General features: G+C 41.0%; 1 protein-coding gene across 1 annotated transcript in view; it reads right to left on the reverse strand.

Annotated features, from left to right (window-relative positions):
• LOC124231306 (Down syndrome cell adhesion molecule) overlaps positions 1–27,907 on the reverse strand; it is a 579,967-nt gene that overhangs the window by 197,601 nt on the left and 354,459 nt on the right. Inside the window, exon 11 of the mRNA XM_046648016.1 lies at positions 16,241–16,414. Coding sequence (XP_046503972.1) covers positions 16,241–16,414 — 174 coding nt within the window. The remainder of the gene's footprint in view (positions 1–16,240; positions 16,415–27,907) is intronic.

The following is a 27,907-nucleotide window of genomic DNA, read 5'->3' on the forward strand; positions in this document are numbered from 1 at the left end:
TCTGCATGTGTCTTTGAGCCTTCTTGCCACTGACCACCTCACCATGAGGCTGTTAACGCTGTAAAAACATTCAAACATAATTTGTCGTCTGTAATAACATAAAATTATTAAGAATTTGGGCTTGGACCATACAAATAAAAGAAAAAGGCAAAATATCTATTTAAAATAGTATACAAAATTCAAAACTCCGTGGGAAAAAAATAACAACATATGTCTCAGTCCTCAATGGAGAAAATTGTACATCTCCCTTAAGGGATATACAAGAAGACTAGAGAAAATGGAAAGAAGTTTCATATATCTGGATGCGAGGACTCAATATAATAAAGATGTGGGTCCCCCACCCCAAATTCTTCTATAAATTAAATGAAATTTTAATCACCTTGCAATGTTTTTGAAATAGACAAAAGTGTATCTGGCAGAATAAACATGTGAGCGGAGCAAAGAAAATTTCAGGGGACAGTGTAGGGAAGGGCTGGAAGTGGGGGCGGGGAGGAGAGGCAGATCTTGCTGTATTGTATCTTTAACATATTATAAAGATTCAGTTACTTAACCACATGATACGGGTGCGGAAATTAAAAAAGAAAATGCCAAAGAATCCATGCACATTTAAGGTACGAGCTTTCAGTAATTAACAGCTTATCCTCACTCTTTTGTAGACACTGCTGTCAAAATATTCTGTCATTTAATTGTCACAGCTCTGGACAGTGGGCACGATTACCTCCACCTCACAGACGAGGAGAGAGTCTTGGGAAGGCTGGAGAACTTGCCCAGGTTTGCATAACTAAGAAGCGGTGGAACAGGGATTTGAAACAAGACTATTTAACTGCAAAACACAAACTCTTAACAATGGTTACACAGGTTCGTTAGAAGTTTCTAGATATTCTGGGATTTTTAAAAATAGCTTTATTGAGGTATAATTCACATACCATAAAATTCGTGTTTTAAAGTGTACAGCTCAGTGATTTTTTTGTATATTCACAGAATTGTGCAAACTTCACCACTCTCTAATTCTAGAACATTTTTATCACTTCAAATGAAATCTTGCACTTTTTCTTTTTCTTTTTTTTAAAGATTGGCGCCTGAGCTAACAACTGTTGCCAATTTTTTTTTTCTGCTTTTTCTCCCCAAGTCCCTCCAGTACATAGTTGTATATTTTAGTTGTGGGTCCTTCTAGTTGTGGCATGTGGGATGCCTCCTCAGCGTGACCTGATGAGTGGTGCCATGTCCCCACCCAGGATCCAAACCAGCGAAACCCCGGGCGGGGCCGCTGCAGCGGAGCGCGCAAACTTAACCACTGGGCAGCAGGGCCGGCCCCAAAATCTTGCACTCATTAGTGGTCACCTACCATTGCCCCCTCCTCCCTGCCCCCTGCAACCACTAATCTACTTTCTGTCTCTACGGATTTGCCTGTTTGGACATTTCATATAAATGGAATCATGTGATATATAATCATTTGTGTGTAGTTTCTTTCACTTAGCAGAATGTTTTCAAGGTACATCCATGTTGCAGAACGTATTGCTACTTCATTTGTTAGTAAGGATGGATAATATTCCATTGTATGATATACTATATTTAGTTTATCCATTCACCAGTTGACGGTCATTTGGGTTGTTTCCAGTTTTTAGCTACTATGAATCGTGCTGCTATAAATATTCATGTGCAAGTTTCTGTGTGGACATATGTTTCATTTCTCTTGGGTACATATCTAGGAGTGGGACTGTTGAGTCATATGGTAACTCTATGTTTAACTTTTTGAGGAACTGCCAAGCTGTGGTCCAAAGTGGCTGTACCATTTTAAATTCCCAACAGCAATGTACAGGGGTTCCAATTTGTCCACATCCTCACCAACATTTTTTGTCTGTTTTTCTAGCTATCTTACTGGGTGTGGAGTGGTATCTCATCGTAGTTTTTTTTTTTTTTAATAATAATTTTTTTTTTTAAGATTGGCACCTGAGCTAACATCTGTTGCCAATCTTTTTTTTTTTCTTTTTTCCTTTTTCTCCCCAAAAAGGCCCCAGTACATAGTTGTATATTCTAGCTGTAGGCCCTTCTGGCTCTGCTATATGGGACGCCTCCTCAGCATGGCCTGATGAGCAGTGTCATGTCCGTGCCCAGGATCCGAACCGGTGAAACCCCTGGCGGCCAAAGTGGAGCACACAAACCTAACCACTGGGCTACGGGGCCGGCCCCTCATTGTGAAAACCACATTTCCCTAATGATTAGTGATGTTGAGCATCTTTTCATGTGTTTATTGGCCATTTGCATATCTTCTTTCCATAAAGGTCTTTTGAAATCCTTTGTCCATCTTTAAATTGGGTTATTTGTGGTTTTATTATTGAGTTATAAGAATTCTGGATACAAGTCTTCTATCAGATACATAATTTACAAATATTTTCTCCCATTCTCCAGATTGTCTTTCCATTTCTTGACGCACAAAATGGTTTAACTTTTTATAAAGTTCAAATTATGTATTTTTCCTTATATTGCTTATGCTTTTAGTGTCATGGCTAAGAAAGCATTATGTAAATTACTGCAACAGTTTCCAAGCGTTTTATGCTTTTAGCCCCTACAGTTAGGTCTACCATCTATTTTGAGTTAGTTTTTGTATAGGTGTGAGGTAGGAACCCAACTTCACTTCTACGTTCTAAGAAATGTCTAAGTTTACATTAACTCATTTAATCTCTGTAACAGCACTCTGGGGTAATCTAGAACTAAATAACCAAGGCACAGAGAGGTAACGAAACTTACCCAATGTGCACAGCTAGTAATCAGCAGAGCTAGCCGAGATGTTCGACTTGAGAGCTCATGTTCTCAACTATCTTTCTCTAAAATGAAATTGACATTTCAAAAATTAAGGACAGCATGAGATGTTCAACAAATGATGTTAAGACAACTGACAAACCATTTGCATAAAACATATTAGCTCTTACTCATAATTTCCATCACAAAAAATTCCTTAAAGCATTAAACGGTTAAATGACAAATATAGAATATTAGTATCCTTGGGACTGAGAATAACTTTGTAAGCATGGTGCAAAATAGGAGAAAACCCTAAAGGAAAAATGATAGATTTAGCTACATAAAAAAATCATTTAAAAGTATATATCGAAATCCTATAAAATAAAATGAAATGTTTCAGACTTGTAGTAATGGTGGACAGCTTGACTAGCCTTTTCACAGATAACACTGTAAAATCTGGATTGTGCATGTGTGTATATACGTACATATATATACATACAAATACATAAATACATACATATATGTACATATATACATATATGTGTGTGTGTGTGTGTATATATCCAGGCACTAAAGGCAAGCAGAAACTGAACTAAAACAGAATCTTCGCTTAAAAGATGAACCTCAGGGCCCCGCCTGGTGGTTTAGTGATTAAGTTCATGTGCTCCACTTCAGCAGCCTGGGGTTTGTGGGTTTGGATCCCAGGCACAGACCTACACAACGCTTGCTCATTGAGCCATACTATGGTGGCATCTCACATACAAAATAGAGGAAGATTGGCACAAAGGTTAGCTCAGTGACAATCTTCCTTAAGCAAAAAGAGGAATACTGGCAACAGATGTTAGCTCAGGGTCAATCTTCCTCACAAAAAAAAAAAAGAGAGAGAGAGATGAACCTCAGTGGATGAGATTTGTGAATTTACTGGGGACCTAACTAGATCTGTTTATGGATTAGTAGTAGAAATCCATAGCCTATTAGCTTCATCTATCAGAGAACAGAGTTAAGGACTGGCAGAGCAGTTCAGAAAGTTAGGGGGAGGGGCAGACCCCGTGGCCAAGTGGTTAAGTTCACCTTCTTTGCTTTGGTGGCCCAGGGTTTTGCCAGTTAGGATCCTGGGCGTGGACCTAGCACCACTCATGAGTCCATGCTGAGGTGGCGTCCCATACAGCTCTACTAGAAGGACCTACAACTAGAATATACAACTACGTACTGGGGGGCTTTAGGGAAAAGAAGAAACAACAACAAAAAAAGAAAATTGGCAACAGATGTTAGCTCAGGTTCCAATCTTTAAAAAAAAAGAAAAGAAAAGTAGGGGGAAATCCTAGAAAGAAAGGAGTCACAGAGAGTGTCAGTTCCAATATTTGCATATACCATCTACCCAAATCTTGGATGACCACTAAGCAATGCAGGGCATCACAGCGGGCTCAGGGGAAAAGCATCAGCTGGAGGAAGAAAGAATGATCAGAGATTTCAGCTGCGGCGGGCCCACCACAAGGGGGAGGGATCTTGAGGTTTAAGTCCAACTAACTAAAGTCTGTTAGGATCAAAGTCACTCTGGAGGAATGTGATAGAATCCAGTCTCTTCAATATATCACTTAGAATATCCAGTATCCAATTAAAAAACTGCCAGACACGAAAAACAACAGGAAAAAATGTGCCCCACGCTGAGACAAAAATGGTCAATAGAAGCCAACCAGAAAAAGACAAGACAAGAAAGAACAAGTGTTGGCGAGGAGGTAGAGAAAAGGAAATCCTTGTGCACTGTTGGTGGGAATGCAAACTGGTGCAGCCACTATGGAAAACAGTATAGAGGTTTCTCAAAAAATTAAAAATAAAACTGCCATATGATTCAGTAACTCCACTTCTGAGTATTTACCCGAAGAAAACGAAAATACTAATTTGAGAAAATATGTGCACCCCCATGTTAATTTCAGCATTATTTACAATAATCATGATATAGACACAACCTAAGTATCCACTGGTGGATGAATGGATAAAGAAGTTATAGTGTGTGTATATATATTGTGTATACATATATATATGTATATATATGGTGTATACGGTGTATATATATATGTATGTATATATATGGTGTATATATATATATATGTATACATAATGGAATATTATTCAGCCACAAAGAAGAAGGGAATCTTGTCATTTGTGACAACATTGAGGGCATTATGCTAAGTGAAATAAGTCAGACAGAGAAAGAAAAATGCCATATGATCTCATTTATATGTGGAATCTAAAAAACAAGACAAACAAATAAACAAAAAAAGCAAGCTCATAGTTACAGAAAACTGATGGTTGCCAGAAGGAAAAGAAGGTGGGAATAGGGCCAAATGGGTAAAGGGGGCCAAAAGGTACAAACTGTCAGTTATTAAAAAAAGTCACGGGGATGTAACGTACGGCATGGTGACTGTAATCAATAGCACTGTATTCCATATTTGAAAGTTGTTAAGAAAGTAAATCTTAAAAATCCTCATCACAAAGAAAAAAAGAAAAAAATTTGTAACTATGTATGGTGATGGATGTTAACTAAACTTATCGTGGTGATCATTTTGCATTGTACACAAATATTGAATCATTATGTTGTACACTTGAAACTAATATAAGGTTGTATGTCAATTATACCTTAATAATAAAAAGAAAAAGAACCAAATAAAATTCTAGAGCTGAAAAGTAAAATATCTAAACCAAAAACTTCAGTACATGGGCTTTGTACACATTAGGGATAGCTAAAGAAAGTCAGTGATCACAAAAGTAGATTTAAAAATATTTAGTCTGATGAGAGAGGAAAAAGTTTGAAAGAAAAATGATCTATGTATCAGAAACTTTGGTATTGGGACAATATCAAGTGGAATAACATATGTGTCCTAGAATGAAAGGCAAGAGAGATAAGGACAAAACATATCACTCGAAGAAATAATGGTTGACAACGTGTTAGATTTGTAGAAAGATAGCAGCCTATAGATCCAAGAAGCTCCTCAACCCAAATCAACATAAATACAAAGCAAACCACATATAGGTACATTGCAGTCCAACTCTGAAACCCCAAGAGAAAGAAAATCTTAACATCGGCCAGAGAAAAATGACTCATCAAGTATATGGGCACCGACTCCGAATTGACACCAATTCTTGGAAAACCAAGACGTTACTCTGGCCCACCAATCAGAGTTCTATGGGTCAGGGGATCTATGGTGTTTCGGCTTAGGTCCAGTTTACAGTGGACCTAATGCATCTTCAGAGCCACCCTTTGGTGTGTTCTCAGTTGCAGAATGCACAGTTGGAATAGATGAACTCAGTAACTGACGAAATACCTACATGATTCTTAAACTGTCACGAGGGGGCTATTATGATGGGACAGGAAAAGCCAAGTGGAAGCCGTGAGAACTGCCTCTTCTTATCGACATGGTAGTCTGAAAGCAAACTGAATTCCTGGAGGAACTGCAGAGATTAGTGCACCGGGCGCCCTGGGGAAATAGGGGGTGGGGGCAGGGTGGAGATGCAGGAGAGAAGGAGAGCCAGTCACCGGTGAGGGTCCCATAAAGCAGCCCTGGGCTCTGACGGCTCAGCATGCGGTCTGGAGGGGTCTGTTTGGGTTTCTGAAAGGTGGCCCCTCCAACCACAGGATGTGAGAAGCAGAATGGAAGCGAAAGCATGGGACACCTAGGCAGATGCAAGACTCCCAGTCTCCTCCTGGGACTGCCGCGGGAGCTCCCACCTGCTCTCGTGGCTAGTTCTCTTGCCTCCCTATATTCTTCCTATAAGTCAGACACAGTATAGAATTACGAGTGTTATTATCAGAATTAGATGAGATAATACAAGTGTTTGGAGTAAGTTGTAGCTATAGTAGTTATAATACTTTTCCTGTGCTCCAAATGCTCCAATGGCATGTCATCATAATTAAAGTCCAAAGTGTGACCGTGGATCTGGCCCCTGCCTGGCTCCCTGGCCTCCTTGCTGCTCCTCCAGCGTAACCCAGTTCTACTCGGAGCCTCTGCACTTGCTGTTCCATTTGCCAGGAATGCTCTCTCCAAGCACACGCACACCTCCTTTCCTTACTGCATTCTGTTCACTGCCGAGCATTATGCTAGGTACACATCTGTATGTCTTCTCCCTGTGGAAATGTATGCCCCATGATGGTAAACTAGTACTTTGTACTGTTAACCAAATATGCAATGTCTAGAGCAGTCTGGGACACTAGGGGGCGCTCAGTGACTACTGCTGAGTGGACAGAAGAGCCAGATGTGACCAGAAGCAGCCAGAGGACCGAAGGGGGCTCCTGTGGGTAGCTGGGCAGTGACCCCATGGCCAGAGACCAGATGGGAATGCGGGCATCTCAGGGACATCAGCATGAAGGGTGACAGCTAATTGAGGACTCAGAACACTGATGCCACCTCCCACAGAAGAAGGCTGTGAGAGAGGGGAGCTTTAAATCAACCGAAAAACCTTGAAGTAGCTGAGATTACCCCAAACTGACAAAAACGAGTTTTCAGCTGCTGAGCAGAGGGAAGCCTCCAGACAAAAGAAAGAGGAAGAAGAAAGTAAATAAAGGGGAGAATATACTTTCTTTTTCTTGGGGGAGTACTGGCCCCCAGTGACATTTTTTTAAAATGCTGTTTGTATTTATCATTCTTCCCCCACCAGGTACTGGCCTCCCTGCTGTGGGCCACCAGATGTTTCCAAGGCTCTCAACGGCCATTCCTCCCGCAGACCTCTCCTCTGCAAGCCAGAGCATCACGCTTTGTGAATCCTTATAGTTCCTCAACCCAAATAGAACTCATCAATCCCTCAGGGGTATTTACTGAGGCCTGGCTTGCTAAGGGGAGCAGCATGGTTGAATCCAGCCTTATTAATTGCGGATGATGCTGTCCCTTACCTACTTAGTTTGGCTGCCTCCAGCTGCAAATGGGAAAACTCTGACCTACATCGGCTTAGGCAGCAAAGGCAATCAGGTAATTGGCCATCTCGTGCGACCATGGGGGATACCAGATGCAATACATTACGGGTAAAACTCTACTTTTCTGGTTTTCTTGACTCTCTCTTCCTCTAGGTAGTGGTTTTATCCGCAGGGTGACAACAAAACGCTGCCACGGATCAAGGTGTCACCTCCAGATAGAGGCAAGAATTAAAAGAGATGAGCATCTCTTGCAGAGTCTCCTATTAAGAAATAGGGAATCCTCTGCAGAAATATCATAGAAGATCTCTTTTTATATCTCATTGGCCAAAACCGGGTCGCATGCCCGTCTTAAACCAATTATGTTCAAAGGGGAATAGGTTGCCCATGGTTGGTTCAGGCTAGAGTTCACATCCACCAATTTAGACAGATGAGGGTTTACCCGCTGGAGCTGGTGAAATAGCTTGTGGTGAGCTTCCTTGACACACGAGACTGCAAAAGATCTGTTATCACTGAGTGCAAAGCATTCTAGGGCTGGCATAACAACATACCGCAAACCGGGTGGCTGAAAATGACAGAAATTTATTCTACCACGGTTTTGGAGGCAAAAACTCTGAAATCAAGGTGTCGGCAGGGGCACGCTCCCTCCAAAGTCGAGGGGAGTGTGGTTCTTGCCTCTTCTATCTACCCTCGGCTTGTGGCAGCATAACTCCAATCTCCGTTTCTGTCTTCGCATGGCCATATTCCCTCTGTGTCTATATCTGTGTCCAAATTTTCTCTTTTTATAAGGATGCCAGTCATATTGGATTAAGGGCCACCCTACTCCAGTAAAACTTCTTCTTAGTTTCACCTGCAAACACTCTATTTCCAAATAAGGTCACATTCCAAGACATTGGGGGTTAGGACTTCAACATAGGAACTTTGGGGGCACACAATTCAACACTTTACACTGAGGGAGGAAGGGAATTGAAATTGGAGTCGGTAACAAAGTGCAGCTGCTATATTAGCCTTCCCATTTTGCAAATTCCTTATTAGTTCCAAAGCATCTTCAGCTGGTAGAATTTCAGGCTCCTTTAAGAAGTGAAATGCAAATATTGGGTGGAGCACAGGACATGCTACCGGAAAGAGCCACCATCCACCATTGGCATGACAGCCGCTGAGGGTCTTCCACCAGCTGAGAGTTGCTGCATACACTGCGCTTACTCTTCCATGCTTCTTCCCATCCTCTATTTCTGCACCCAGACATTCCGACGAAAGCTGCAGATATTTTTGACAACTGGACTTCAGAGGGGAAGGGTGAGGGATGTGAGTGTATGCATGTGTGTAGGAAATGGGGTGGGGGCTGGTGGACTCTAAATTATGAGACTGTTGGCCCTGCCTGAGGGGTTGGGGGGCATCCCAACAGACAATGACTCTACAGAGAAGAGGATCTGCAGCAGCTGCTGTGGTTGTTGCTCCCGCCAGCACTGCTGGAGCCCCAGTGCAGTGCTCATCAGGATGGGGACCCTACCCACACCTGTGGGCCAAGCAGCCCCACATCCAGGCACATGGCTCCTCCATCTGGTATGAGACCACCATGGGCCCACCAGTTGGGCTTCCTTCCTTCTTCCCAAGGGATGCAAATAGGCACGCACCCTCCAGGAGTGAGACCCCCTCTCCAGGAATATATCCACCAAGACCCTAGGATACTACTGATCCTTTTAGTCATGTTTTCCCTGCAATGTGTCTTGTGAAACCATAGAATGTTGGTGAGCTTTCCCTCCCCTCTGCTGTATGAATATTAACTAATAAATGCATGGGGCAATTAAAAAAAAAAACAACTGTGTTTTTGAATTGGGGACACTTCACATTCTATTACAGGTGCTAATTTGTCTTTTTTGGGGTGAGGGGAGGTCTTCAGACTAATTTGGGAATGAGGATGATAACAATCACAACAGCATTAGCAACCTCAGCCTCAACAGTGGGAGCTCTCAGTCTGTACCCGCCACATGTTGGGCATTTTGCTAAGTGATTATACGTGAAGGCTCATGTCAGCCTCACAGCAACCCCACGAGAGAGGTATTTTCAGGGCCTCTGATTTAGGAAGGCTTGGAGAAAGGCTAAGTCACCTGCCTCAGGTGACATGGCTCGGAGGGGTGGGACCCGGGCAGCGTGAGTCTGGAGCCTGACTGTTAACCACAGAGTTGCATCACTTTGACTCATTTTCCTCACATGTGTCCCTAAGGCTGCAATAAAAGTGTAGACGTGAAGCAAAGATCATGAAATATTAAAACCTAGTTTTTAATAAAACCTAGACAGCACCTGATTCACGGTGGCTGACTCCTCCTTGGCCCCTTATAACCATACTCTCATGTGCTTGGTTGCTTCCAGTCTGATGATCTGAGATATGTGAAAAGCACAACATGCCATCTTCATTTCAGGCCACCCTGCATGTGACCTTCTAGAACAGTAGTTCTCTACCTTCTTTGCATCATGGATCCCTTTGAGGACATCATGAAGTCTACAGTGTTTCTTCTCGGAAAAATACATACACTTTTGCATGTGATTTCGAGGGGTCCCAGAACCCTCACCGGTCATCCACAGCCCCCTGGGGCCCAGGGGCCAAGGTTTGGGAGGCTTGATTTAGAAGCACCCCGAATTAAAATATCAGAGGGAAAACAGCCTTAGACTGAGATGGACGTGAGTTATTTGGCAATTTAAAGAACAAAAAAAATTGTAATTTAGTAGTGTTATGCATTCAAACTTTACTCCCCCTTCCTCTGCAAGAGCAAAACAAACAAACAAAAAATAAGCCGTTACTCCTGTTCTAAAGGAAAGGGCAGACTGTCAGAGCGACCATGAGGAGCCCAGAAGCATTCTGTGGGATTGACTGAGGCCATCACAGCTTCATGTGTGGGCAGCTTGGCACTGTGCTCCTTTCTTCTCCCAGGAGTATCACAGAGAAATTGCAAGAAGTGGAGAAGAAGATTTTTATTTCCATAACTAGGTGTTTAGGTAAAGATCTGTAGGTCCTGGAGGCAGCAGGTGAGGGCCAGGAGTAATGGAGATTGAAGGAATATTCAGGGCAGATAAGGATTCTTTGGTGGGGGAAGAATGGACTATTGTATGCCATGCCCCACATATCCACCCTGGCAATGGCAGGACTTGAAGTGGCCTGAGGTCATATCACGTTATTGCGGTCTGTCCAGTAATGGCAGAGGCCCTCGGGACTGTCTGATCAAAGCTGACTTGAGTTGGTGGGTGCACACACAGGGTGCAGGCATGTGTACCCACATTCTGGCAGAGAAGAGAGATGGGCATGGCACCCAGGGACCTGCCGGGGCTGAGCCTGACAGAGGAAGGCCTCAGGACCAAGGCTGCCCTGGAGCCTGTGGGTTGGCTCCGGGAGCCAGGGGAGTTTCATTAGATCCCAAGAGTAAGTGACGCTCCAGGGAAGCATCTGCCCTGTTTGATAAGGGATGCTCTGTTATACTGCAGGTGGGGTCAGGAAGGACCTATGCAGAGCGGCCGACCAGAGAAGAGTTTCTTGTGCATCGTGGGCCCCAGATCCGTATGGTAACCAGCATTCCTGGAAACACACAGGCTCAGATCCGCCAGGGGCAGAAAGTTGGGAGAAGGGAGGACGCAATTTTGGCATCTAGGAGAAACATTAGGAACAGCTCATCCAGTTGAGAGATCCAGCAGTTTTGGGAACTATTCTCTTCCCACAAAAGGCCACCTTCCCACATCCCAAACGGTCCCTAGCACAGTGGGAGAGGCTTCTTCAGCCCCTAATGGGCCTGGGGTGAGGGGTGCAATGTTGTCACCAGAGGACAAATTTGCTTGAAAGCAGAGCCTAGTCCTTCAGTCTTTTCTGCCAAGGGTCCTTAATCGCCTGATGTTTTGGGTCCCTATTCGTGGGATGAATTCTGCTGAAAGATAAATTAGAGTTGAGATGATAATGTTGAATCAGAAGCAAGAAGACCAACAAAGCTGGAAGGGTTTGATTACTTTTCTGTCTCCCTGATTGCTTTCCATGACCATTCATTCCACACCTGACTGCCTGGTCTCGTCTCTGCCCATGGCCGCCTCATGACTGATTCCAAAAAACTGTGGGTGGGAGACACTCATTGTTAAATTGCTCTATTATTGGAGTAGCGGGTTTTGAAAGAGTTGGTGTACAGGTAAGAAAATTTCTCAGACAGGAGACTGAGCCTGTGCTCAGTTCCCAGCACTCCCGGTGAATCCCCCCAAAGCAGGTCTTGTCTTGTAGAGTTTAGGTCTTTAAAACGAGCATAAAACCCAGCACCAGGCATCCTGGGAGTCTGCAGTTCTCATCTGAGAAGACGCCTTAATTTTCTGACATCAACTGATCAGCCAGAAAGTTCTCTCTTATTGAATTTAGAAATATTTGCAGCCCATTTTTTTTGTTTCTGTTTCTAATGACATAGAAAAGGGAGAATACTTACTATTTTTACGTAGAGCAGTGCAATTTCCTTTCTATCAAAATTTTTTTTTCAGTTTGAAATCCTCAAACACTTTATTGATGATTCTTAAACAACCAGGATTGGGAAAAAGATATTAGTGGGGCCAGCCTGGTGGCCTGGTGGAACATGTTAAGTTCGCATGTTCCCCTTCAGCGGCCTGGAGTTTGCTGGTTCTGATCCTGGGTGGGGACCTATGCACTGCTTGTTAAGCCATGCTGTGGCAGACATCCCATACATAAAGCAGAGGAAGAGAAAAGGCACGGATGTTAGCTCAGGGCCAGTCTTCCTCAGCAAAAAGAGGAGGATTGGCAGCAGATGTTAGCTCAGGGCTAATCATCCTCAAAGAAAAAAAAAAAACATTGGCCACCAGAGTTTGCAGAGGTGCCACTCCCATGGATCAGCATCACATGGATGTGAAAATACCTCCCCGTGGATCTTGCAAGTCGTGTTGCCTCTTCCTTCTTCCTTCCTATGACCTTTTCATTTTCTTCTTCAGAGCGATTTTCTGGAAATGTTCTGGTGCCCAGCACCACCAGTGTATATGTTTTCTTTCTTTACAACCAACAGCATCATGTGCTATTTGTATGTCATCGAATACACAAGTGGAGGGCTTTATATTATACAATGCATTTTCACATACATTATCCCCTTTAATTTTCATGATACCCCTGTGAGGAAGGCATAATTCTTGCTATTTTTTGGGCTCAGAGAGGTAAAGCAATTTGTCCAGAATCACATAGTTAGAAGTAGTGGAACCAGGAAAAGAATCTAGGGCTTTGGGGTGCAATCATAGAGGGATTTTCACTGTCCCCTGGGCTCCCCCATTGATTACATCATACTTCTTCACCCCTCTCCACGTCCTTCTCATATTGTCTTTGAGGATTTCACCAATTTTCACTTGGGAGTGTAAGATTTTTTTTTCCTAACAGGATTTCCTTTGGGGGCTACTGCTTGAAGGTTGTCAAAATAGTAGTCACCACCCCAAAGTAGACTTGTTACCATTTTTATGTAACAAATTTGAGCAATATTGAGAAATTCTTTAGTACGTTAAAGCCTGTAATCAACCCTTTGGAGAAAAGGGGAGGAGACTTTGTCCCTTTTTTTAGGGATTCCATGCAGTGTTTTTCCCAGTGGCTGGCAGGGTGGCCCTGTTTGGCTGTCATTCTTGTCCTCTTGGGTTTGAAGAGGTAGCTCTCGTTCATTGGTGATGGTTTTACTGAGTTTGTGTGGAATAGGGGGTGCGTGTGTGCACGCACATGAGTTTGAGTCTGTGTACGTCATTACTAGGACTGTATTAAGAGATCACAATAAAGGATAATGAGATGATAGTCTTTGCTCTTCTTGCTACGACCTGGAAGGCATTTGGGTCTGGTGTGCACACTAGGTGTGCCCATGTGGGTCTGCATTTTCATGTATCCTCTCTGTTACCTCTAGAAATAACAATAAAGCATTACAGAAATTGTGCCTGATGTAAGCCTGGTTAATGTCAGATAAGAAGAGCCCAGAACCTCCCTCACTGTGGTGTCAGGTATAATCCTGTTACCACTTATGGGGACACAAAATCGGCTTCATCAGGTGCTGGTGGGCAGCTGAGCAGCAGCCAGGGTGCCAGCTCTGCCCCCATCACACCAGCACCAACGCACCCTGCTTCCACTTCCTCCCTATTTTCTTAGTAAAATAGCCGTACACCCAGCGGCAGATCTCCCATTGCTGTGTGTGCTGCCTCAGTGTGTCAGTTTGCACACACTTATAGTTTGGTCAAACCCACCAAGAGTAAGCAAAACTCACCTTACGTGTGTTAGTTGTTTTTGTTAAATGGTATCACTTGAGCAACAGATATATTCACTGAATATCTTTCTTCTTTGTGCTTCTATATCTCTTTCTCAAATTATTTTTTGCCTTTCAGAATTTAAATATTATGATTTTTAAAAGGTTAAAAATACCAGACACTTAAAGCTGAAATAACTTATAAAGCCACCCGAGGGTTAGCAAGAACTGGTGAAAGGAATGTTGTTTAAGTGCATCCATCTCTCCACTAACAGTTTGTACGGGTTGAGAGAATCTAAAATTGGCCAACTCTAAGAACATTTTTCTTGGACATATGCTCACCCTAAAGCTTTCCCTCTCTATCCCCTCTGTGCGCTGTACAACCTTCACACAGAGCTACTGCTTTTCTCGGGTCTTTTAATTTCTTACATCTGCTCTCTCTGTTCCCTCTCCCTTGAGTGCCTCGGTTTACCCACAACAATTCTGAAACCTGTTGCATCCTTTAGGACTCAACTCAAAAGCCACAGAGTTTCATTCTGTAGTCACCGATTCTACCAGCAAATGCGAACCGTACGCTCGTCTGTACACTCGCAGTGTGCCGCACTGTCTTCCAACAGTAGTGCATTCTGCTGGACAGGAGTAGTACACACCCATGCCTGATGGCCCCACGAGAGAGAAAGCCTGCTAAGGGCAGGGGGACGTTTTCTTTGAGGTTCCATGCCCACTACCAGCACCAAGGGGATAGAGAGAGGAGATGTGGGGAAAATCTTTAGTTTCTGCATTTTTAAATTCTACTCATTCTTTAAAAGTTTTTTCCATGAAGCTTTCCTTTATCCCCTCAAGCTGGCAGTTCTGTCCTCCTTTGAAAAGCACATCTATGATACATATTACTACTCATCTCACATTATAATTAGTAAGCTCTATAGTCTTCCTTGTTATTTCCTTTTCCAAAGCATTTGCTCTTTCATTCAGGAGGGTGAGGTCCATAGTTGACTGTGTTTACAGCCTTGATAGGGCCTTGTGTCTGTTAGAGCCTAGATAAGTATTTGTGGAATGCAAAAATGTTTCATACATTTAAAATGTATCAAAGCAATTGCAAAATATGTTCCTTTCATTGGGGAAAGACGGATCAACATTGGTTGCCACCGATCCTCAGCCCTTGGGTTTCCTTAATATTTCATCAATTTATCACTTTTTAAAGTTACCATTTCAACTTTGGATTTCAGTGATAGGACAATTTGTCTTCAGATTCTTGCACATCAGTTCCTCCAGAGTATAAAATTTAGAAGTCAAAATTATGTATTGGATACATGCAAAACATATTTCCAAGCAACCCTATTTCAGACCTATAATTTTTTACAGGATATAAAAGTATAGCAAATAGATGGTTTGATATTGTCAATGTTCTGTTGGAAATTATGGACTAAGTAGAATAAGTTCTTAGTGAAACAGGATGGATACTAGTCTTTGTGTAGCTAGCCTTTAAATATCTCACACACATACACACACCACTGAAACTCACTTTTAAATCCAGCCCCCCTAATAAACAATATGGTAGTGATCCTTTCCAATCGATCAGTAGCACAATTAAAATCAAAAAGAAGAAGCCAGATCAAAGCCTTGTACTCAGGAAGAAATCACAAGTTATCCAAAAGAAAATTATAAAAATGGAGAAAGACATAACCGGTTCACTGCCAACAAGATGTACAACCATTTGCTAATAAGTGACGCTCAGTAAAAGTTGGTCCACTTTATGTCTTTTCTTTGGTGGTTTAGTTACCAAAGTACGAAAACAATTTCATTATAAGGTATCCTTTCCTATAAAATGGGTCAGCAACATGGCATGGACCCTAAGCACAGTGCTACACGTTTCTATCTTCTTGTAGTTGTGTGTTTTGGTAGAGGTTTCTGGTTGCTTGATTTCATAAGGATCTTAAAAGGGAAATCTATGGACAAGCCAGCTTTCAAATAATAAAATGTATGAAAAAACCTCTGAAAAGAACACATCTGAGACCATATATTGGGCTGTTCCACAATAAAATCTACAGGATAGCAAGGCAGAGACCCATTCGTCTGCTAGGTTGCCCAGAGATTGTACCAGTGGCCACGGGAACCAAAGGGAGGGAATCATGTGGCTCCATGCCCCAGACTCAAGGGGACATGGGCATGCTGTTGACAACTGGCTGGATTTTTGCCATCCTCTTCAAATGTGTTTTTTGGACAGCAAAACGTCAAATCCCAGCTATAGCAAACCAACATTTTGTTTTTGTTGTGTTCTGTTTTTAAAGAAGTGTGTAGGGAGACCATTGAAAATTTAAGCCCGAAAAGACCTATTTAGGTAAAATGAAGCGTTCTTCTTCCTTACTTTTCACCGTGAGGTACATGGACTTGCTGACGTCCGCGCCCACATCGTTGCTGACCTTGCAGAGGTAGTAGCCACTGTCTTCTTCCACGACATGCTTGATCAACAAAGACCCATTGCTGAGGACCTGAATTCGGCCATTCAGGGCAATTGGTTGGAACTGGGGAACCCCAGCACCTGAAATAGAATAAAACAGAGCAACAATGATGCAAACATGAATAAACATGGGGAGACAGTGAGCTCAAGGTCACCCAGACTAATAAAGAGAAGCGATGCACGTTTAACATATATCACAGGGGACAGTCATGGGAAACACGAAGTATTTTTTTTCTTTCTTCTAACATGGAAATTCTTGTTTGGAGAGAAACACGTTTATTTAAAATGACAGTATTTCAAACTCTGAGATAAAGAGTAAGAGACCTTACAGATTGTTTCAACACAAAAAAACAAATTTGATGAGTGTTAAGCAGCTGATAAATTATTCAAAGTCATCACAGTAGAGTGACTACAGAAGTAGACATCTCTCATGGTGCTAAATAAATTCCTTGTGTTCCCAGGGGCTTAAGATGAATGCAAACACGGAGGGCTCCAGGGACATGGCATTTGAAGACCTTGCTCACTGCACACATCTGAGTCTACAAAGAGACTACAAGCATTGCAGATTTCTCTTCTAAGTGTGGTCGTTCTCCAGTCTAGAAACACACACACTGTTAATACCATTCAATGTTTCTTAAATAAGGAAGCCAGTTCATTGCAATGAGACAGCACAGAATTAAAGGACCACTCTCTTCAGAGTGCTTGCATCCAAGTAGATAATGGCACAGGTGTGATATACTCTAATCACAGATGTTATATGATTTATATGGGAGATCCTTATGACACTAGTTTGAAAAAAAAATCTTTTAGAAATAATAAAACAGAGGATTAAGGTCTCAAGAGTTTTCTGGGCAGATGGTGGTTTGGATTAACCTGCTATGCTGCTTGCCTCTCTCCTGGGGACATTGGGTGGGGCTAGGAGGGTGTGATCCAAGACATGAAAGGCTGATTGGGCTTCTCTCTTCTCTGTCCTGAGTCTGAGGATTTGGGGAGAGGGCCCAGGGGTGAGGACCAATTCCATCTTCCTGGAGAAAGCCCAAATCACGGGCCAAGAGTGTGTTCTAGAGAGGAGCTGCTGGTCTCCATGGCCCCTGAACCTACACAGGAGCTGAACCGTGTGCTGTCACCATACTCCTCACGCAGGAAACTTCAGACTTTGCATCTGAGGACATGAGAGGAGGAGACACTTCTTCCTGACATCTCTGCACCAAACTGACCATTTGCCTCTTGATACTCCACAACTCACAGTGGCAGAGAACGTGGCTGTGCCACCTCTTCCCTTATTTCTACTTCAGGTATACCAGCCCCACCAAAGAGACAAGGGAAATTAATAAGGTATCCAAGGGGACCTTTCACACTGAATAAGGACAAGCAGAATCCCTACAACAGGTGATTTCTATCAAAAGAGAACTGCTAGAGAGGAGTTAGAAAACTTGAACTAAAAAAAAAGAGAGTTCCATTTCTGTTAAGGATGGAGAAAGATACAAAAGAATATCGCTTCCATTCTAACAACAAAAAAAGAGACTGTTAATCTATGAAATCATACTTTTCTTTGAATGAATCAGAAACTTGAAGTCACAGGCGGCTAGGTAAACTTAGTTGTAAAGACTTAGAAGCCTTGCAAGGAGACATGGGATGTATAAGCAATTTCACCTTTGGTACAGGGTAAAAGGACAAGGTACTGGTCATAAAAGCAGATAAGAACTAAAGAACCGGAAATAAGTATAACATACCTCAATCTCTACTCTTCTTTTATGCACCATGGCCAGAATTCAATAAAATATTATGAGACACAAAAAAAGCAAGGAAAAAGGACCAGAGAAAAAAAATCATCAAGAGAACTTTAGTACAGGACTATCAGACAGGAATTTTACAAAAACTATGATTAATATCCACAAACAGGTGAGGGATTGTATAAAATTATACAAAAGAGACAGATAGACAAATGAAATTATAGAAACAGCAAACACAACATTAGATATGAAGAATTTCTTAAACAAGATAATTAGCAGATTAGACACAGCAGAGGAAAGAATTAGTGAACTTCAAACTAGGTCAATAGAAATTATCCAAAGTAAAATAAAAAGTGCATAAATGTGAAAAATACAGAATAGATCATCCTAGAGCTCTGGAGCAATATCACATGTTCTAACATTGAATAATTACAGTGTCAAAAAGAGAAGAAATAAAGAAAGGGCAGAAGAAACAATATTTGGTATAAAGGAAACATTAATACCACTATCAATCAGTTTGACTCAACTGACATTTATAGAACTCTACACCCTATAATAGCAGAATATATGTTGGTTGTTTTGTGTGTTTTTTTTTTTTTTTGAGGAAGATTAGCCCTGAGCTAACATCTGCTACCAATCCTCCTCTTTTTGCTGAGGAAGACTGGCCCTGAGCTAACATCTGTGCCCAACTTCCTCTACTTTATATGTAGGATGCCTACCACAGCAATGGCTTGCCAAGTGGTGCCATGTCTGCACCTGAGATCTGAACCAGTGGACCCTGGGCTGCCAAAGCAGAACGTGTGAACTTAACCGCTGTGCCACCAGGCTGGCCCCTATATGTTGGTTTTGAATGCACTTGTAACCGGTGTCAAAACAGACAATACTGTGGGTGATAATACAAATTTCAGTAGATGTTATAAGATAAAAATAATACAAATTATGTTCTATTTCCACAGCAAAAGTAAAATTGGAATCAATAACAGAAATGTATCTGGAAAAACTCCAAATATTTGAAAACTAAACAACACACTCTAAATAACTTATGAGTCAAAGAAGAAATCACAAGAGTAATTAGAAAAACTATGTATTTTGAGTTGAAATGTAAAAACAACATATCAAAATTGTGAGACGCAACTAACAGTAATACTTAGGTGGAAGTTTGCTGCACTAAATTATTGTATTAAAAAAGGAAAAAGATCACAAATCAATGAGCTAAGCATCTACCCTAAAAAGATATTATGAAAAGAGCGAATAAAGCCCAAAGTAAGGAAATAATAAAGAGGAAAACTTAAATTAATGAAATACAAAACCGAAAAACAATAGAGACAATCAATAATGCCAAAAGCCTGTTCTTTGACAAAAACAATACAATAAAAAAACTTCCAGCCAGACTGATCAACAAGAGAGAAGACCCAATTCACAGGTAACTATAACGAAAGAGGCCATCACTACAGTGCTTACTTGAATTAAAATGATAATAGCAAAATAACTTCGTGGCAATAAACCTAACAATTTAGATTAAATAGATAAATTCCTTGAAATTCACAAACTGTCAAAGGTCACTCAAGAAAAATTAGATAATCTTGAGTCCTATATTTATAAATAAATTTAATTTGTAGTTGAAAACCTTCCACAAAGAACGCTCAAAGCCCACACAGCTTCACTAGCAAATACTACCTAACACTTAAAGAATAATAACACCAATTTCACACAAACTTTTTCAGAAAATACAAGAGGAGGGAGCACTTTACAGTTGACTTTATGAGGCCAGTATCATCTTGATACCAAAATCAAGAAAAGAGAACTTCAGACCAATATCCCTAAGGAAACAGACATAAAACTCCTTAGCCAAATATTACCAAATCAGGTGTATCAATATATAAAAACAATAATATATCATAACCAAGTGAGATCTACTCCAGGAATGCACGGTTGGTTTAAATTCAAAAATTAGTCAATGATATTCACTGTATCAACAGACCAAAAAAGAAACACAGGATGATCACTGAATAGACACACAAAAAAGAAAAAAACTACAGAATTCAACATCCTGATAAAAATCTCATAGTAAACTGGCAATAGAACAGAATAACTTGATAAAAGGCTAATACAAAAAATTCACAGCTAACATCGTACTTAATTCTGAAAGACTGAATTATTTCCCACCAAAGATCAAGAAAGAGGCAAGAACATCTGCTCGCACTCTTTTTATTCAACATATTTCTGGAGATTCTAGCAAGAGCAATTAAAGAAGAAAATGAAATAAAATGTATTAGAAAAGAATACTGTAACTGTCTTCATTCATAGATGACATGATTTTTACATAGACAATCAAAAAGAATCTACAAAAAAGTTGCTAGAATAATAAACAAGTTCAGTAAAGTCACATCAATATACAAAATTCAGGGGTAACTTTCTTTATATTTTTAGTAACAAGAGATTGGAAATTGAAATTTAAAAAAATAATACATATGCATCTAAACAGGAAATATTTAGAGAAGAATTTAACAAAATATGTGCAAGACTGACCCATTAGTAACTAGAGAAATTATTGCTAACAATTAAAGGAGATCTATACACGGAAGCCTGTATCATGGTCATGGATAAAAATTCTCAGTATTTTCAGACAGTAATTGAAAATCTTTTTTTACAAAGGGCCAAATAGTGAATATTTTAGGCTTAGCAGGCCATACTGTTTGTCAGAACTACTTATTTCTGCCATTGAAGAAGGAAAGTAGCCATAAAAAATATGCAAACAAAACAGCATGATACGTCCCAATAACGTTTATTTACAAAAACAGGTACGGGCAGGATTTGACTTGTGGCCCATAGTTGGCTGACATCTGGTGTAAACATATGTAAGAAGCACATGGATGAGAGATCATTGTAAAGTTGGAAGGGAGAGCACATCCTAACAATACTCACACATCTGGATCACTTCTTTATCACGTATCTAAGATATGAAATATCATAACATAATTCTGAGTAGAAAAACATTTAAAAATGTATCTCCTTCAAAAATAATTGAAAATCAAGGATGAATAAGTTTTAGAAATGTAACAGTATTTTGTTATAAATTCAACATGTTGCTTTCCTCAGTATCAGCTACTGAATATTTTATAAAGTGAGACTAAATGAACAAGATCATTTTATCCCCAAATCTGTTCACTCCTTGGAAACTGTCAGAGAAATTATCAAAATATATAAAATGCAAAATTATAACAGAAACGTGGGTAACACAAATGATTTAAAATGTAACTCATATGAAAGTTCACAGAAGATTTTAACATATGTTTCACGAATACTGAACATGTCAGTAAAAGAGTGATTGATTTTGAAAATAAATTAATGAAAGTTGTTTACTAATTTACCTACTAGGGTTTAAAACATGACAATTTCAGACTAGGGGTCTGTGAATTTTTGGTTAAAAATTCAAATTGTAAAATAGTAAATTTTTTCCTCATGATCCCAACCCCACTATTTGGCGAGACTATAGCTTTCCTAATATTTTATAAGCACATATGAAATGTGCATATAAAAATGTGCTCTGTTCTTACACAAATGGGCTTTATTGTTCAATTTTTGAGCACCAAGTGTGTGGCAGACACTGGGCCAGTAGCTATAGTTACAAAAGATTGTGGCCTGTCTCTCAATCTCTCTCTCTCTGAGGTCAGAGCCCTCACTCTGGGGAATGTGAGCTGCCATATTGTGAGCTGTCCTATGGAAAGTCCCCCACAAGAGAGTCCTCCAACCAAGAGCCTGTGAGACACTGAATCCTGCCAACACCTGCCGACATGAGTGATCTCAGGAGAAGACTCTTCCTCAGTTGAGCCTTGATATGATACATCCCCAGCCAGCACCTTGACTGCAGTGCTGGGAGAGCCTCTGAGCCAGAGCACTCAGCTGAGCCATATCAGAATTCCTGACACACAGAAACGGGGGGATAACAAATGTGTGTTATTTTAAGCCACTAAATTTTGAGGTGATTTGTTACACAGCAAGGGATCACCGATACACTGTGGGGAATTAGGTAATTATGCAACTTTTCAGTTACTTGGCTCCCTCCTCTGTAAAATGGAGATAATAATAGAACCTCCTTCATGGGGTGGTGTAGGCATTGAAGTTCTTAAACTGGAGTACAGTATATCGTAAGCGCACAATATTGCTGTTTATTTTTTTAAATTTCTGTTTATAATTATCAAATCATTTTATTGTCAGTTGACTTTTAGTCTTTCCTCTTCCACAAGAATAAGGACCATGTTGCAGTGGACCTCTCCACTCATCAATCAATCCATGAATAGAGAGGAAGATACATTGGTAGGAAATCTTTTGGGTTAATCCTTGAAGTAGAATTCTGCACATTTAAATGCTAAAATATATTGCTAAATTGCTTACTGAAAGATATGCCAATTTTACCTCCATCAGTGCTGGCTGGGGTTTTGTCCTCACACATGTACACGATTAATCTTGTTGATCTTCATCAATGCACTATATATCTAATTATTTAAATTTGCATGATGTTACTATTTTTTTGTTTGTTTTTGCTTATAGATAAGTTTGAGCATCTTTTCACAAATGTATCGGCAATTTGTACTTGTTCTTTAGTGAACAGTATGTCCATACCCTTTGCTCGTGTATCTGCTGGACTTCTTATATTTTTCATTTTCATTTGCCAAGGCACTTTGGATCTTAAAAAGTATTTCTATATTCCTATTTTACAAAAGTTTTTTTTCCTGTTGTTTGGATCAGGGTTGAATGTTGAATATTATCAGCTACCTTTCCTCATCTATTAGGATGACCATATGTTTTTTCTCTCAGAAGAGTTGATTGTATGTTTTAAGGATTTGGTTTTATAAATTAGACAATTCCTTCTTGTGGATAACCTGTTCTTTAGGATAAGGATAAGGGTATTATTAGAACTTAAAATCATTGAGAAAGGCTTTAATTTTTATTCAAGTGATTAAATTGGTCCAAAGTTTGAAAATCTATAAAGGCTAGTGAATTGACTGCGAATTGAGAGTTAGATCTAGTTTAATATCCACAACTTGAAAACACAGTCAAATGTGAGATTTAAAAAATCTTCCTATAAGACAGCAAACCAAGAAATCTGAAAATTTTATAGGACTAACAAATTAGGTAAAACTGTGTTACAAAACTCTAAATATCTAATGAAATGCTGATAGAATATGAGAAAGTTACAGGATAATTCATGTCAAAAACACACATGTTTTCCTTTCCTCAACGAATTTTCACCAGAAAAAAACTTGTAATATTTGACACATTTATACTAAAGAATTACAACATAAAATTTACCAACATTGCTAAGCTGTCTCAATTAAGAAGCTGAAAAGGATTATCTACTAATTCCTATCTGGACCCGGAGAAACTTCTTCACTAATGAAACGTCCTAATGATGACAGAAATAAAGTGTAAGTGCATTTGAAAAACATTAAATCTTTTTTTCATTAGCAAATGAACCTAACGTGAACGGTTATACCATTTATAAATCTGAACCTGCTTGCTAAACAGAATAAAAGTGAACCAATTCATCCACTATAAGGACAACAGTCTCAAGGGTGAGGACTTGTCATATTGAGGAAAGTGGACTTCGCCATGGTTTGATAGAATTATTGGTCATCTACTTTAGATTCATCATTATCGTAAAGAGAAAAATTTAACACAGCGCATACAATATTCAAAATTCTGTAATCTTGTTAGTGTAAGGTAAGCACTCTAGGTAATTAGCTAGAAGATACACTGTAGGAATGGAAAGTCATTCATTAAAAACCTGTCAATTTTCCGTGGATAGCTGGGGTCAATCCAGGACAGTTTTAGTGCTCTGTTACATGAAGAGAAAATGTTACAGCATTATGTAGGGCACATACTGAATTCCTGGGTATGTTAATACTGTGTGGCCTTTCTCGTTTATTGAAAAGATATGCCTAGCAGTGTTCTCAAGGACTGAGGGAGTGGAAATAGCGGAAAAGGAACAGCTGAGTGTCGCCAACTCAGCCCACTTTGAATGCAGCAGCAAAGGTGGTAATTGTTTCATCTTTCTTCCACTCTTAAGTCTTTGCTGGTCTGTAGTGAGAGCGCTTGGCTGAGGATTAGAAGAACTGGGTTCTAAGTCTATCTCTGAAACTCATGAGCTGTGCCCTTGAGGAAGTAGCTTATTGCCTTGGCATCCTTAATTTGATTATATATGAAATGGGAAGAAGAATCCATTTACATACATATAGATTGTTGTACAGACAAAAAAGAAAAAAGATTGTATGAACGGGAGTGAGTTGCCCACAGGCAACGACCAGAAGAAGTTGGTCAATGAGCACAATGAGGGAGTCCCCATGGCAGGGCAGAGAATGACTGATTTGAAGTAGAGGGGAATAGTGGAAGGGGGTCTCTACTTTCCCTGGGTTACATCCAGAGAGTAAGGCTACAGGCTATTCCTTCTCCTCAACAAGGAATACAAAACACAGTCTCTTTTCTCCTTATGGGGAAGGAGGTGTTTTCCTGAGGAATGAGTTCATTTTTCTTGCTCAGGGTGAGGGTTTTCCTCCTCTGAGAATAGTTGGTGAGTTGCAGGGAGGGAGCAGGTATAGACGGAGGTGGAGATGGGAAGAGGAGAGAACAAGCATCCAGAGTGACAGCAGTTCAACTATTTCAGGTTCGGCAGCTGGAAAGGGAATCCTTGCTCAGGGGCAGAGTGCTGAGTTCTGGTGTCCTGTTCCAGAGAAGAAGCCAGAAGTGTTCAAAGGCACATCCTAAGACACTGGTCCAGTTCCAGGCTGGAGAGTATTCCCAAGCCTAAAGAAGGAAGTGTCCACCCTGTACAACGCGTGCATGTAATGTTTGCACCAGATACTGTCTGTTGGTCCGCAGCACTACTGCTGCCCTTCGAACTCTTCCCTAAACTGCAGGGACAGCAAGCCTGAAAAACACCTTTCCTTGGCTGATTTGTCACCAGGTTCTGGTTTATATTTCACCAGTAAGAGGCACTTGAATACGATTTTGATGATGCAAGGAAGAAATCATCACTGTCCTTCAGAAGCAGCGAGTTGATGCATGGGCAGACACCAAACACCCAATTCCTGGAGAACAAATTGCTGCTTTATGGTGCTGTGGGCAGCTGTGACCACAGATGGGAGTAGCTTCTCATGGTTCCCACATTTCTTAAGTTCCTGAAAGTTCGCTGTGTTTCTCCCATCATTCCAAAAAGTTTGCATGCATCTAATTCCCTGTATTAAATCCATTCTTGATAAAACACCACACCCTAGCTGGGACAGCGTCAAGGTTACTTCTTTCCTAAATATGCATACAGTTATGTTCACTGTGCAATTCAGTTTTCTTCCCTTAATTCCTTTATGTCTATACTGAAGAACGCTATCCCATGAAAACAACTGTAATTAGGTGGACTAGATTAGTGCCTCCCCAGGGGTTGTGACAATTTCGTAGCCCACTAGTTTAGCATGCCGGTTTCATGACTTTAACTCTGTGCCTAATCTGCAAGCATCCTTTTTTATTATCAAGATGGAACATGGGTCCCTCACTCACTTATCAGAAAATGCAACCATGAACTGACACGACTCAGCACTTGCAGATGGCACAGGTGATACTGGAGGCAGTTTAGGTGGCTCGGTTGTGCCAATGCCACCCCACAGCTTTGCATTGGGACTGTGGGCTGTGAAGAGTCCCCACAGCTCTGTCTACCCTATGAGGTCTTCAGCCACCACCTCCCTGGAGCAAGAGGTCCTCAAACATTAGCCTTCAGTGTGGCTGCCTCTATCTTCAAGAGGACTGCTAGAAAGTTCCTGGAGAAAGGCAATTAGAAAGAGAGAAGATGGAGGAGTGGAGAAAAAGAAGGGAAGAGAGGGCAAAATGGGCCCCAGAGTCTACTGTCCTGGTGACCCTATCAAGGCTCAGGGTAATTGCAGCTTCCTTGGGTGAGGGGTCTACGGTGGTCTTGGAGCAGCTCCCAGGGCCACTAAGACTCCACTGGTTTTAGCACAAAGGAGGGCAGAAGTGCTGGTGAGTTTTATTCTACCATCAATGGAAGAAAATAAAACAATATGTTGGCCCCTCATCCTCTCTGTTCTGCTCATAATCCTTTTTCCAAGAACTCATTATTGCTTAGTGAGATGCATTGTCCCCACGTGGGGGACACACCAGCAGAGCTGCTTTTCTTGGACAAGGGGGAGCCACGTTCATCTTTGAAGCTGGGTTTATTTTCATCACTTCTGTCACAGGGAGCTGTTGACTTCTTCTCCTTTTTAGATTCTTTGAGCTCTTTCCCTGTAAGAATTCAAGATTCATTTCTTGTCACTTATTTGCATGCTAGCGGGGATAAGGAACACTGGATAACAAGTGGGACCAAGAACCTGGTCGAGCCTGGTGCACGAGTTTGGAGTAGGTGTTCCTGGAAAGACTTAGGTCACTGTAGGTCCAGGCAAGCAATGGCACAGAAGAGGTCGAACCCTTGGGGACTGCGGAGGGTCCCGGAATGTCACCTTGACTTTGGGAGAGAAGATGTGAGCAAGACCAAGATGAAGCATTCCAGGGCAAGTCCTTGAAGGAGGAGGAGGCTCCAAGGGGGTCACCTGAGCAGTCTGACCAGGTACTAAGCCCGGCGCTTGTTTCTCAGTCTGGAGTTGAGCACACTGCATGGAAACAGCCAGAGAACTGTTTCAAGTGTCAGGTTTCATTTCTATGGATTTATAAACAAAAGATTCAAGTCCCTGTTGGCCTCCATAAAGAGTCTATGACAAGTGGGGAGGGTTCTGGCAGGTGGGTTGACACCAAGCAGAGGAGGACTCTTCTGGGACCCTGGTGGTAAGGGACAGCCAGGCCCTCTGGTAGATTGCATCTTGTGGGTGCAGAAATGATAACCTCCCAACAGCTCACTGGGGACAGTGGGAGATACCTGAGCAAAGGCAAAACCATTTATGGATCAGCGCTCCAAAAAGTGATGGATTCTCTTGCAATTCAGGGAAAACTGGATTTGGGGAAACTTTGGGCTTACGTAAATGTATAAATGTACTACAGCTACCAGCAGGAAGGACATAGGAAGATGGGTGGCAGAAAGCTAGTCTAGAGAGAAACAGGCAGGAAAAGGAGGGTCCCATCCCCACTGGAGCCCTCTGTGTGTGCTACAGAGTGGAAGAAAATAGGAAATCCCCTGAACTAAGGAAAAACTCTCCATTGTTGGGAGAAGAAAGAGATATGGGAAGCTGCAGAGACTCAATAAACCCTGGCTACAGACGCAACACCTTTCCACCCAGAAAACCAAAGAAGATCAAAGAAATTGTCAACAGAAGTTCACTACCACAAGCATATAAAAAGAATACAATAAAACTATAACAGACATTAAAAAAAAGATTTGGCTAGATGGAGAGACTATTCACCATATTGGCTGGAAAGGCTCAACATGTTCTCCGTCTTAACCTTTAAATTTACTACAATCTCTCAAATTTTTCAGAATAATTTCTTTGGAACTTGATAAAATTATCCTAACATTCATTCAGAAGAAACAAACAAACAAAAATCCACGTGAGAAATCTAGAATATTTTTGAAAAAAATAATGAGGGCAGTCTTGTACTAGATATGAAAATACATTAAGCAGAGAGAAAACTCTGATGTGCATGGTCCTGATGTCGGAACATACAGATCAGTGTAACAGCGAGAGGGACAAAAGACATATTTCAGTAAACACATTTTTTTTTCATAGACTCTCAAGCAATTCAAGATAGTGGGAAAATGTTGAACTATTCAACAAACGGTTTTAGGACAACTGGCTAAACATGTGAGCTGATGATAATGACAGTAATGATGATGATGATGATAATG

This window comes from Equus quagga, chromosome 21, assembly GCF_021613505.1.
Source record: "Equus quagga isolate Etosha38 chromosome 21, UCLA_HA_Equagga_1.0, whole genome shotgun sequence".
Lineage (NCBI taxonomy): Eukaryota > Metazoa > Chordata > Mammalia > Perissodactyla > Equidae > Equus > Equus quagga.